This window comes from Corythoichthys intestinalis, chromosome 3 (assembly GCF_030265065.1).
Source record: "Corythoichthys intestinalis isolate RoL2023-P3 chromosome 3, ASM3026506v1, whole genome shotgun sequence".
NCBI lineage: Eukaryota > Metazoa > Chordata > Actinopteri > Syngnathiformes > Syngnathidae > Corythoichthys > Corythoichthys intestinalis.
This window is the reverse complement of record NC_080397.1, coordinates 27,398,192-27,412,130: the sequence shown is the minus strand read 5'-3', so window position 1 is coordinate 27,412,130 and position 13,939 is coordinate 27,398,192. Positions and strand designations below refer to the sequence as shown.

The 13,939-nt window shown below is 39.9% G+C and overlaps 1 protein-coding gene across 4 annotated transcripts in view; it reads right to left on the bottom strand.

Moving 5' to 3' along the window:
* The window catches only part of LOC130912928 (netrin receptor UNC5C-like), a 404,638-nt gene that overhangs the window by 41,390 nt on the left and 349,309 nt on the right, over positions 1 to 13,939 (bottom strand). For 3 of the 4 annotated variants that reach the window (XM_057831087.1, XM_057831089.1, XM_057831091.1), the window contains 2 exons: positions 12,091 to 12,138; positions 4,919 to 5,110 (listed from right to left, as the gene is read on the bottom strand). In XM_057831087.1, coding sequence (XP_057687070.1) covers positions 4,919 to 5,110; positions 12,091 to 12,138 — 240 coding nt within the window. The remainder of the gene's footprint in view (positions 1 to 4,918; positions 5,111 to 12,090; positions 12,139 to 13,939) is intronic. The other variant, XM_057831088.1, reaches the window with a different exon arrangement.

Genomic DNA, 13,939 nt, shown 5'->3' with positions numbered 1-13,939 from the left:
GTGACGCTTGTCCGTGTATTGCTAGCTAAATTCCTGGTCTCCCACTAGCACTCATAAATAAATCCAAATCTGCAATGCAAAACACAGATACTCCATGAAAAAAACATCTGCACCAAAATGCATGTGCTTAATCCAAATCAGAGCAACAGATGTACCAAGAGGCTGGGCCATCCGGACAAAAAAGTTATTTATTTATTATTTTATTTAATATATTGTCGCAGCTCCAATTTTTTTTAATAACTTGATAAATTGCTCGTTCAGGGAAAATAAAGACATACTAGAGATTTTTTTCATTTTCCTGTTAACATTACTGATTCTTTAAAAATCTCATCTCCTTTAATAACCCTTTCATGAACGGATTATGATTTTTTTTCCCTGAAAAGTTTGCATTACATCCACACAGGACAGGAGAGAAGTTAGCCTCCTAACAGAGCTGAGCAAAGGCGTGAAACCTAAAAAACAACTGCCCAAGAAATACAGCAAGCTGTCCACAGCTGAGGCACTGGAGACTGCTAAGCAAAGGCTCACAGCCCTAGCTAGCCACCTAAAGAGGTACACAGGAGAAGTAAAGGCCAGGAAAATAAACACTATGTTCTCCAATCATCCAGCTAAGGTCTACTCTCAGTGGCAGGGTACCAAGACCACAGCAGACCCACCGAGGGCTGAGACTGAACAATACTGGAAGGGTATCTGGGAAAAAGAGGCGTCTCACAACACTAACGCCCAATGGCTGGCAGACCTGCAGTCAGAACATCGCAACATCCCAGAACAAGACCCAGTACTCATCACAACAGCAGACATCCAGACATGACTGTCCAAGATGAAGAACAGGACAGCTCCAGGGCCGGACAAGATTCATGCCTTCTGGCTTAAGAAGCTAACTGCACTCCATGAACGCCTAGCAGCACAAATGAACCAGCTGCTGAGGTCGGGGACCCACCCAGAGTGGCTAACCCAAGGTCGGACAGTCCTCATCATGAAGGACCCCCAGAAGGGGACAGTACCATCCAACTACCGGCCTATCACCTGCCTCAGCACCACATGGAAGCTCCTATCAGGCATCATAGCGGCTAAAATGAGCAGGCACATGGAGCAATACATGCACAGGGCACAGAAAGGGATTGGCAATAACACCAGGGGAGCCAAGCACCAACTACTGGTGGACGGGGACTGCAAAGCTAGGAGCCAACCTGTGCACTGCCTGGATTGACTACAAGAAAGCGTATGACTCAATGCCTCACACATGGATACTGGAATGCTTGAAGCTGTATAACATCAACAGGACACTAAGGACCTTTCTCCAGAACTCGATGGGACTGTGGAAGACAACTCTAGAAGCCAACTCGAAGCCAGTTGCACATGTGAGCATCAAATGCGGTATCTACCAAGGACATGCTCTGTCACCCCTGCTGTTCTGCATAGGCCTAAACCCCCTCAGCCAGATCATACCCAGAGTGGTTTCGAGTACCGGCTCCGAAGTGGAACAACCATCAGTCACCTCCTCTACATGGATGACATCAAGCTGTATGCCAAGAACGCGTGTGACATCGACTCCCTGATCCACCTCACGAGAATATACAGCAATGACATCAGGATGTCATTCGGACTAGATAAGTGTGGGCGAATGGTATCCAAAAGAGAGAAGGTGATCTCAACTGAAGGGGTTGAACTACCTGAAGGCAACATAACAGATGTGAAGGACAGCTACAAGTACCTGGGGATCCCACAGGCAAATGGAAACCATGAGGAAGCAACTAGAAGGTCTGCCACAACCAAATACCTACAGAGGGTGAGGCAGGTCCTCAAGAGTCAGCTGAATGAGAAGAAGAAGAAGAATATGAGAATATGAGAATATGATCCAGGCCATTAACAGCTATGCCCTACCAGTAATCAGATACCCTGCTGGCATCGTATCCTGGCCACTGGAAGAGATGCAGGCTACCGACATCAAGAAAAGGAAGCTCCTTACAATACACGGAGGGTTTCACCCTAAGTGCAGCATCCTGAGGCTCTACACAAAGCGGAAACAGGGAGGCCGAAGCCTAGTGAGCATCAGAGCCACGATCCAGGAGGAAACTACATTCCTCCAAGAGTACATCATGAAAATGGCCCCCAGTGATGACCTGCTCGGTGAATGCCTCAGGCAACAGAAGCCCAATAAGGAGGAGGACCCTGAGGAACTATCATGGATGGACAAGCCCCTGCATGGTGTATACCACCGACAAATTGAGGAGGTAGATGACATGGGAAAAACAAACCAGTGGCTGGAAAAGGCCGGACTGAAAGACAACACGGAGGCACTGATCATGGCAGCACAAGAACAGGCCCTTAACACAAGAGCAATAGAGGCCAGGGTCTATCACACCAGACAGGACCCCAGGTGCAGGCTATGCAAAGAGGCCTCTGAGACAGTCCAGCACATCACAGCAGGGCGTAAGATGCTAGCAGGCAAGGCATACATGGAACGACATAACCAGGTAGCAGGCATAGTGTACAGGAACATCTGTGCCGAGTACGGACTGGAGACCCCAGAGTCAAGGTGGGCGACACTTTCGAAGGTGGTCGAGAACAACCGAGCCAAGATCCTGTGGGACTTCCAGATCCAGACAGACAAACTGGTGATGCCAACCAGCCTGACATAGTGGTGGTGGATAAACATCAGAAGACAGCAGTAGTGATAGATGTAGCAATCCCGAGCGATAGCAACATCAGGAAAAAAGAACATGAAAAGCTGGAGAAATATCAAGGGTTGAAGGAAGAGTTGGAGAAAATGTGGGGAGTGAAGGCAAGAGTGGTGCCAGTAGTGATCGGGACACTAGGGGCAGTAACCCCCAAGCTGGGTGCATGGCTCCAACAGATACCAGGAACAACATCCGACGTCTCCATTCAGAAGAGGGCAATCCTAGGGACAGCTAAGATCCTGCGCAGGACCCTCAAGCTCCCAGGCCTCTGGTAGAGGACCCGAGCTTGAAAGGAGAGACCATAACGCCCGGGTGGGTGAGACGATGATTTTATTATATATGTATATATGTATACTGTATATATGTATTCTGTATATATGTATATTAAATAGTAATAAAACTATAAATATAAAAATATTCTTTTTATAACATAAAATTATAAAAACATTTAGATAAAATAAAACCATGCGTTTTTGCAAGTATAAACAATTCTAAATAAAATTACAAGTTTTGGTTTATAAACTTCTTGTCACTTCACATAACTCTTTTACCCCTTTCCCACTGGCCAAAAAACCCATGTCAACCCACTAACAATTGGCTTTTGGTGGCAGTGGGAAAGGTGCAGCGACCCGCCTCGACCCATGTCAATCAACCCGCCAAGCGACCCGCGTTAAAATCACCTCGGCTCTGACGTCATGCAGTGTGAAAGCAAAACCCTGGGTAAACAGTCAACACCCTAATCTACGTGGTGACGTAGGCTCTTACGTGATGCGTCATAACAACGTGCCAGTCGCCTCTCATTTAACACGCCCCACAACCGTAGTTACGTTGATGCTCATAACAAAGCTAGTAGAAGAATAAGAATTCACGTCGCCTACGTTGCCTCAGCACAAGCAGAGTGTTGATCCTTTGCTGCATTTTGAGGGTAGTAAAAAGCATGAAAACAGACAACACAAACGGAAAGTAGGCTTCCATGTTGCTCTGCATTGTTTACTTCCTTGAACTGAATGAAATCGGTCGCACTTGTCGACCCGCATTTTAGCGTGGTGACGTCACGTAACCTTACGCACGGCTGAGGAGGGGTGGGGGGTTAGACGGGTGAAAAAAAAAAAAAAAAAGACACGGCTTTTTTTTTTGTCAATGGGAAAGGTGCCAAATGCCAATTGCTAGTGGGTTGCATCGACTTGGAAAAAACGCGCATTGACTCACTAGTTTCAGTGGGAAAGGGGCATTTGAGAGCTACTGACAGCAATAGACAACCAAACCATTTTAACTAGGAGGGGCGGGAAGTGATTCAGTGTTTGCTTCCAGCCCCTCCCGAGTTGAAAAGTATTGGACGTCTATTGCGGTCAAAGAGTGTTTTCAAAATCAATTCCCTCCTTTTACTAACTACCACAACATGCAATCTGTGACCTGGGCTGGCAGTGAATGAGTTACGCGAAACGCTAACTTTTAGTCGTGTTTGCTCTTGCAAGTTAGTCAAAGTGAATGAGCAACATTAGTCCCTTATTTTGGAATCCTTGATGCAGCCCTGACTCTTACATCCAGCGACCCCCTCCCCCAATAATTTGAGTTTGAGACCCCTAATTCAGTATAGAGGTGAACAACTTTTGAATAGCTGTAGTGACTGACAGTGAGATTTTAAAACAACAAAGTCATTTAGGAATTCATTCAAAAATGCAAGGAAAAACCCCTGATGATCTGCACAACTTGACCACTGAAAGGCAGTCTAGTGCTTCAAACTAAAAGTAATGACAGTAGAAGAAACAGGTAGTAGAAGTAATATTTGCTGGTATACTGTAACTTGTTAATATGTCTGTGAGGGAATATTCTTTTTTTTTTTTTTTTTTTGTTAAATACCACAATGCTAATTTTCATTAACGTGTCAATGGCTGTCTTCAATTGTGTATTTTCATTGCGCTAACAACTTTTTCGGGACCAAAGCAATATGTACTTTGTAGTTCAATGCACGGTACAGTATGTGCACTGTTCATTGTGATGTGTGTTTAATTTTACAGTTGACCTAAACTGGCGTGGGATCAAGAAGTCCAAATATCTGACAACGTTAATTCATTGGCTGCCATTGACTGTGATCGCCGTCCGATCCATTTGGACTCCCAATTCAAATGGACTTAACGTCTACTGTTGACAAACTTGACTGATTGCTGCCAGCCTCCTCCAGTCCAAAGGGATCGGACGTCCATCACAGTCAATGACACTAAAACATGACGCCGTACCTGATCTGGCTGTTTTGATGTTGACCGACTGGAAGCCTCCGTTGAGCGCCGATGTGTCAATGATGTCCGAGTCGAAGTCCCGGTGCGTCTTGCGGTACACGAAGAGCGCCACGATGACTGAGATGACTAGGCACATGATGACAGCGATGACCACACCCACATAAAGAGCCACGTCGTCCGTGCTCGGAGCCGCTGGAGAGAAGCAACAACTCGTGAGGTACACCTGAATTCAAAAGGTTATCAGACATCTAAAAGAAAGTGTCAAAATATTAGGAAACTTGCAAGATTAAATGGAAGAGGTGAGTCAATTTTGAGGTCATAAAGTCACAGGTCCAAAATTGAATTAGTATGTTTGTGTTTAAGATTACTCCAGAATTAATAAAAGGATTATTATCAAACTTTCAGGATATTTTTTTAATACGAAATGGATGATGTGATTAAATTTTGGGGTCAAGAGTTCAAAGGTTGTAGGTCACAGAATAAACTTGAAATTGGCTGCCTAGGTGGAGGTCTGCTCTCTCAGACTGCTCCTATAGTTTTATTATTGTTTATTTATTTATTTATTTTTAAATTTGAGGGATGTATAAATATAATAAAAAAACATATTTAAAGAAAAAAATATTAGGATAACATACTTTCAAAAATAGACTTCATTTAAAAAATATCTTTACTGTTAATAACCTTATATCATTATATTGATTTTCATTTTTAGTATTTTTCTTATTGTACTGTACATATTTTGAATATTTATCCATATAGTCAGTTATTTTGTTTTAAATCTTTAATTTTATGACTGTCCTTAGCACAGCTGGTAGCTCAAGGTGTCCTGGGTCGAAGGTACGATTCCTAGCTATAGCTGGCCACTGTCGAAGTGCTTTTGGGCAAGGCACTGAACACTAATTTGTCCCCAATGGGTTGGCATCATCTTGTATGGCAGCAGCACCATGCGTGAAAGGGGTGTGAAAGGGTAAATGTGTACTATTGTAAAGCGCTTTGGGCATGTTAAAAACATGTCGATAAATGCGCTATATGAGTACTCTCCATTTACCATTTTACTTTTAACACATTTTCATATTTATTCATTCATTTTCCAAGCCATTTATCCTCACGAGAGTCATGGGGGTGGTGGAGCCAATCCCAGCTAAGTATGGGTAGTATTATATATATATATATATATATATATATATATATATATATATATATATATATATATATATATATATATATATATATATATTTACGTATTGATAATTTCTCAAATTTTTGTTGGATTGGACGTCTATCACAGCCAATGAACTAATACAGAAAAATTACTATTAAATATATATGAACATTATTAAATATATATAAGCATTATTCCCCCCAGTATTACTACTGGTTTACTGTTATATAATCACTTAATATTTTAATGTCACATGTTTATCTATAAATCTTTTTTGGGTGATTCCAGGCTATATGAATAAATGTGACTTCACTATTGAGAAAATACATTTGTTTTAGCTATTTTGGGAAGCCCTTGAACAATGACACGATGACATTAGTCCAGCTTTGAGACTGAAACTTTAAAACGTACCTGCTCCAGGCTTAATAAGAGCATTTGTCTAGACACGGGCGATGAGAGACACCTTTTATAAAATTTTCCCCATCTTAATAAGCTTGTTAGTTATTTTACAAGAGGCTCCCTTCAAGATGACATGAGCCTTTTAAAATTTTCTCATCCACTCATTCACGCATGCAACCTTCCACACATACAAAAAAGGGGTTTGAAAAGAAGCGAGGTGAGATGAGAGTAATGTTCACAAGAGACAACATCAGTTTCTCTGGATGAAGTACATTTTGGTCAAATTGAAGAAGTGACAGTCAAACTGAATGGCTGGTTCCACTTGTTGTCGATTACGTGCCTTGTAAAACTTTTTGAGGTCCAGCTGTACTTTCTAATTAGCTGTATCAAACATTTAACTCTATTAGAGATGTCCCGATTGATCGGCGATCACGTCATTTTCAAAGTATCGGAATTGGCAAAAAATATCGGCCATGCCTTTTTTTAACATATATATATATTTTTTTTAGTTAAATCGTTTTCTAATTGTATTTAACGTCACAGACATAATATGTTACACTCATCCAGAGTCTTTAGTTTAGGCTTAAGGTAGGGTTATCAAATTTATCCCAATAACGGCGGTAATTAATTAAAAAAAAAATGTATCACGTTAAAATATTTAACGCAATTAATGCATGCGCTGCACGACCCACTCACGCATTGTTGCGCCCAATCTGTAATGGCGCCGTTTTACCTGTATAGAGAGATAAAAGGCAGCGTAAAATGAGTAGAGTGAATTTTGGCAGCCTTTGGAGCCTTTTTTTAATTGGCTAAAGCCTTACGATCCCTCTCCCTACGATTAGACATATCATGGGAAGCAATGTAGGGAAGCAAGGTAGCAATTGATCTTTTTCTTAACACCTTAAGTTATTTCCCAACGCAGAGAAGATATATCAATTGGTAGCACTACGCACAGTCATGGTTCCACTTCCCATCATGCATTTGGGCATGGCTACAGTATCATTTACTAAAAGCTCAACAAATACACTAGATGGCAATATTTAGTCACAATATACAAAGTCACAAGTCTTTCTATCTGTGGATCCCTCTCACAGAAAGAATGTTAATAATGTAAATGCCATCTTGAGGATTTATTGTCATAATAAATAAATACAGTACTTATGTACTGTATGTTGAATTTATATATTCGTCCGAGTTTTATTCATTTTTTTCTTAATGCATTGCCAAAATGTATATGATCGGGAAAAATTATCGGGAATGATTGGAATTGAATCGGGAGCAAAAAAAGAAAAAAAAGCAATCGGATCGGGAAATATCGGGATCGGCAGATACTCAAACTAAAACGATCGGGATCGGATCGGGAGCAAAAAAAAAAACATGATTGGAACAACCCTAAACTCTATATAGTTTCTTTTATATTGGCACTGCTAAATAATCTTTTAAATGCTGCTTGCACCTGTACTGCATCATAACAAACACAACTAATGCTCAAAATTAAAAAATAGTATTCTGCTAACAAAGTATGTCATTATGTACAGTAATAGTACTTTTTGTTTTTGGTCAGGATTAGTGATATAATGAGGTGCCTCTACAAAGTGTGTGTCGAGCATGTTGTTTTTGTCAACAATGACGTTAACGAAAATATTTCATCACCTTTTTTTTTTTTTTTTTTTTATGACGAGACGATAACGAGCTACAAACGTGTCTTGCGGGACTAAAACATAACAACACTAACGCCAGTTTCTGTCTGACGACACGACAACACAAAAATGCGCCATTGTTTTTGTAATATATTCACAACGTGTGACATTTTCTTATTTTACGCGTAGTTAGTCAGCCTGCATTGTAGCAGTGTTTGGGTCGTGTCACTTATGTGACATGTCCTATGTCCCCACCCTGACCGTCACCGGTGACTGGTGGTTAACTCAACACTGCCAAAGACGTATTCAAGCCAGGCTACGCTCCAGGCTTGCTTGTTTTTAAACACATGGTAATATTTGTTTTCCTATCTCGGCAAGAGAGAATATGCAATGTTGATTTAGTTTTTAAAGGTTATTATCCCTCACTAAATTTGTAGCGCTCCGATTGAACTCATGTTAAATTTTTATACACCTGGCTGACCTGATTTTTTGATTTTCATAATTGTGTGTTAATCATTATTTCTTTCAATATGCCTATCATATTATGATCATGTTTCTCCATCAAAAAATAAACACTTTGATTAAATGATTCATTAAACTTGTTTTCCCATACATTAGCAGCCACTAACGACATTAGATGCCCAATTTGTTTGCACTAGGAGGGTTGGCAACGTCTACAAATGATACACTCATTTAAATAGTTTAAATATTTAATATTAATGAATAAAGTTTTAAGAGCCACTTGATTGGATGATTATCACTGTCAATGGCTCTAAAAACTTAATGATGGGTTATGTGAAGGTATGAATGGTTTATACAGTATGTATCTTGCAAATGACTAACAGAGAAATTCTCTTCAGCCACCACCTGAGAGCGCTCTAAAACACCTCAGGAGTCTCAGTCAATTTTAATGTTTCAGTGCCATTGCTGGTGATGGCCACCGCCTACCCCCTTGTCAGAATGGATTGGACGTCCAGTACTGTCAATGGCAGTGAATGAGTTCATGGTTGACTGTACTCCTCCATAGTGGCAATTTCATGATTCTCATGATGAAGTTGATTAATCAATGATTTTGCATTCAAAGAGCTACAGCACCAGAAATGTCACTTTCAAGTATATTTATTGTTTTTTTAATGCTCTTTTACAGCTTGACAGTCCAGCATAATAGGCTGCCTCCTGCCAGAGAGGGGGAAAAATGCAACCGGACGTGGGTGAACACTTTCCACCCGCATGGATGAATAATGTGTTTGGACGTGTGTGTGATTTGAGGTTGCGCTCCGTCAAGGCGGCATGACAGAATGGCCTGTGATAGAATGAGGAAGACGTGAAGGCTGACTAAGGACGCGTAGGTAACATGAGTTATGCTCATATCATTTACTGAGGTGTATCATGGCCATGGTGAGCGAGAAAGACGTAATATTTCGAGGAAAAGTCACGTTTTGAGAGCATATCAAAGAAAATGTGGTGAGGAAAAGTCAACATTTGTTGAAAGTAACGTGGTAAAGTAGTAAGTAGGGGGAATAAAATGCGTGTGACAAAGATAAAGTACGAAGAAATGGTAAAGGTTTGAGGATGTCATGAGAATAAAGTCAGATAAGACAATGGGTGACACATTGCAGTAACAAATGAAAATAGCTACGATGTAACTTGAATGCCATTTGTCATCAGAGCTGGGTAGTAACGCATTAAATTTGCTCCTTTAAATTTACTTGAGTAATTCTTTGCAAAAAATGTACTTCTAAGTGTAGTTGTATAATGCTATTTTATTTTGTTTTATTTTTATTTGCTCTGATGAAGAGGTTCAGGACATCATCCATGTATAAATGAACACATTTGGACCTTTTTTTGTTCATTTATGCTAAGTTATTATTTATTTCCTTATAATAAAAAAAAAAAAAGTCAATGTTTGCGTTATCTTTAAAATATATTCCACTTCAACTTGTATAATGTAGGTCATTTGTACTTATTTTTGTTAATTTATGTTACTTATATGTTTATTATTAAAAAAAAAAGTCAACAATTACATTATCTTCAATTTTAATGTACAGCCTATGTTCTTAAATTATGTTCTAAGGTAGTTAAATGAGGGAAAATCAAAATTTGGAGATGGATCTTGGGATTACTGGTGATTTTGTTAGCTGTTATTTTGCACATCACAGAAAAAAAAGCTGACCCAAATTTGAAATCCAGACTTGTACGAATGGAGTTCTTTTCAGCGCCGAATTTTAAGCACAGGTCCTGTTGTTTCCCTTTATAGCTGTGTTTGTCATATCGTAAAATGTGAAAAACCGGCAGCGCTTTTCTGCATCTGAGTGGAAGTGCCATAAAAGAAGCCAATGAAACACCTGAAGCGAGACCCCGATTCGTACATCTTTGATGCTCTGCTCGCTCTAATCTGACAGCGTATTTGACTCTCGAATGCCAGGTCACGCACGCACAAAAAAACATGCTGGACGACTGTGAGATGCTTGAAAAAGTTTTTTTGTGTGTGTGTTATTCTTGATTTTCAGCAATTATCTAAAAAAAAAATAAAAATAACAGATCCATTTCATGATGATGCCATACATCGATATTTCTTGATGTTGCTAAGTTAGTCTAATTCGGATCAAAAATTCCGATCCCTTTCAAACAACAGACAGATGGATGGTTGGATGGATAGATGGATGGACAGACAGACAGAGTATTAAATACAGGTATTCCCCGGGTAACGGACAAGTTCGATTTCTACTCTGGCGACGTAACCCGAATTTCTGCGTAGGTTGGAATTAACCCTTTAATTACCTCTAAATACCCCTTAAATCTCAAAATAACTATCCAAAAACATGTATTATAAGTCATTGACCTGTCCTCGCCAAGGCGTTGGAGCCAAATCCTAGTTAGACAGCGAGCCGAGCTGTGATTTTCCCCTCTCTCGCTCACTCAGCTGTGTGACTTCTTCGTGGGAGCAAATACGTTCTTCTTCATGTCTACATGCACTCTTACTCGCGTGCAGAAGTACTACGTGCTCTACGCTTTCTGCGCCCAAATAAAAGCATGCATTACAAAACAAAAGTCAACATTATAATCAGAAAATTCTTTAAAAAAAAAAAAAAAAACACTGGAGACAAAATGGTGGACGAGACCCCGGCGTCGTAAAGTCGAAATCACCAAAGTCGGGTACTTCTTAACCGGGGACTACCTGTACAACACAATTTTGACGTTTTTTTTTACAATCGTTGAAGAAAGGATGACAATTTGGGGTCAGGAGGTCAAAGGTCACAGGGTCCAAATTGAAATTGTATGTTTGTGTTCAAGATAATTCATGAACGAATGCCGCTCTTATAATCAAACTTGCAGAATATATGTATATTTTGAAATGGAAGCGGTGTTTAATTTTGGGGTCATGGGGTCAAAGATCACAGCACCAAAACTGAATTTGTATGATTGTGTTCCAGATAACTCAAGCACTGTTAGGGATTATGATCAGGGTTACAGGTTATGTTTGTTATATGAAACAATAAAAGTGATTAAATTTAAGGGTCATGGAGTCAAAGGGCATTATTTAACTCTTTCAGTGCCATTGACAATGATAGACGTTCCATATTTTTGTCATTTTGCTCCAAATTTAAATTAGTTTGTCATTAGTTAACATCCATTCCATTTGAAAATGTCAGTTTTTCACGAAGGCGCCTGGCAACTGTTTTAAAAACTGGTTAAAAATCTACGTCTCGTTCCACTCTTTATTTTTCTGTCTTTGAACAACATATTTACCCTCAAATCCCATTATTGCTGAAATTTAATCAACATTCCTTTGATTCACATTGCCGTCATGCTGGCAACAGTAAAAAATAATTGACGTGCCTTTGATGTCGGTGTGAGCGCACAGTTGACTTCCTGGATCAACAAATACACTGATCTTGAGATAAGACAACGACACAAATAGACACAAACAGGCAAAAATAAAGACAATAAAATGAATGGTAAAAACTTACATGTGAATCCTACATCATTCTTTTCTTTGGACGTCTCAAACAATGAACCTTGGGGACAAAAGAAACGGATGAGGATAGATGGAGTGAATAAAAAAAATGGGACAACACCATGACACACTGACTCAGCACTATCAGCGTTGTTGATCTTCAAAGCGTTAAACCGAAAATGTGTTACTTTTATTGCATGTCGTTTTTCCTAATCGTTAGAACATCTGACAAATGCCAAACCGATTAGCAGGCGAGACGGCGATAAAAAACTAACGCTAAAAATGTTTGATGAAGTCATTGTCTGACATTGACGCCGTTAGACAGCAAGTCCGTTTTGATTGGGAGGGGCTGAATGAACGTTTTGTCATTCGCTCCTCCCAGTCAAAACGGATCAGACGTCCAGCCCCGTCGATGCCAGCCCTATTATCATGATTATTTCTACAATCATTATCTATACATTGTAAAATTAAAACAGAATCAGTAAAAGAACAAACAATGAATATGATATATTTTATTAAACTGAATGCTTAAAATGAAAAAAAAAACTAAGAAAAAAGTAAAAACTAAATATTTATCTGACTCATTTTTAATGTATTTTATTTAACCTTTTTTTTTTTTTTTTTACCAGGAAAAGTCTCAGTGAGATGAAAACATTTGTGGTCAAAAGTTTACATACACTTGTGAAGAACATAATGTCATGGCTCTCTTGAGTTTCCAGTTATTTCTACAACTCTGATTTTTCTCCGAGTGATTGGAACAGATACTTCTTTGTCACAAAAAACGTTCATGAAGTTTGGTTCTTTTATGACTTTATTACGGGTTAACAGAAAAAGTGATCAAATCTGCTGGGTCAAAAATATAATACATGGATCTGAAAAAGCGAATAATTGACGTGAACAAGTCAGGAAAGTCACTAGGAGCCATTTCAAAGCAGCTGCAGGTCCCAAGAGCAACAGTGCAAACAATGGTTTGTAAGTATAAAGTGCATGGCACTGTTTTGTCACTGCCACGATCAGGAAGAAAACGCAAGCTATCACCTGCTGCTGAGAGAAAATTGGTCAGGAGGGTGAAGATCTGCCAAGAATTAGAAGCTGCTGGAACACAGGTGTCAGTGTCCACAGTCAAGCGTGTTTTGCATCTCCATGGACTGAGAGGCTGCCGTGCAAGAAGGAAGCCCTTGCTCCAAAAGCGGCACCTTAAGGCTCGACTGAAGTTTGCTGCTGATCACATGGACAAAGATAAGACCTTCTGGAGAAAAGTTCTGTGGTCAGACGAAACAAAAATCGAGCTTTTTGGCCACAACGCCCAGCAATATGTTTGGAGGAGAAAAGTTGAGACCTTTAACCCCAAGTACACCATGCCTACCGTCAAGCACGGTGGTGGTAGTATTATGCTGTGGGGCTGTTTTGCTGCCAATGGAATTGGTGCTTTACAGAGAGTAAATGGGATAATGAAGAAGCAGGATTACCTTCAAATTCTTCAAGATAACCTAACGTCATCAGCACGAAGATTGGGTCTTGGGCACAGTTGGGTGTTCCAACAGGACAATGACCCCAAACACACATCAAAAGTGGTAATGGAATGGCTAAATCAGGCTAGAATTAAGGTTTTCGAATGGCATTCCCAAAGTCCTGACTTAAACCCCATTGAGAACTTGTGGACAATGCTGAAGAAACAAGTCCATGTCAGAAAGCCATCAAATTTAACTGAACTGCACCAATTCTGTCCAGAGGAGTGGTCAACGATTCAACCAGAAGCTTGCCAGAAGCTTGTGGATGGCTACCAAAAGCGCCTAATTGAAGTGAAAATGGCCAAGGGACATGTTACCAAATATTAGCGCTGCTGTATGTATATTTTTGAC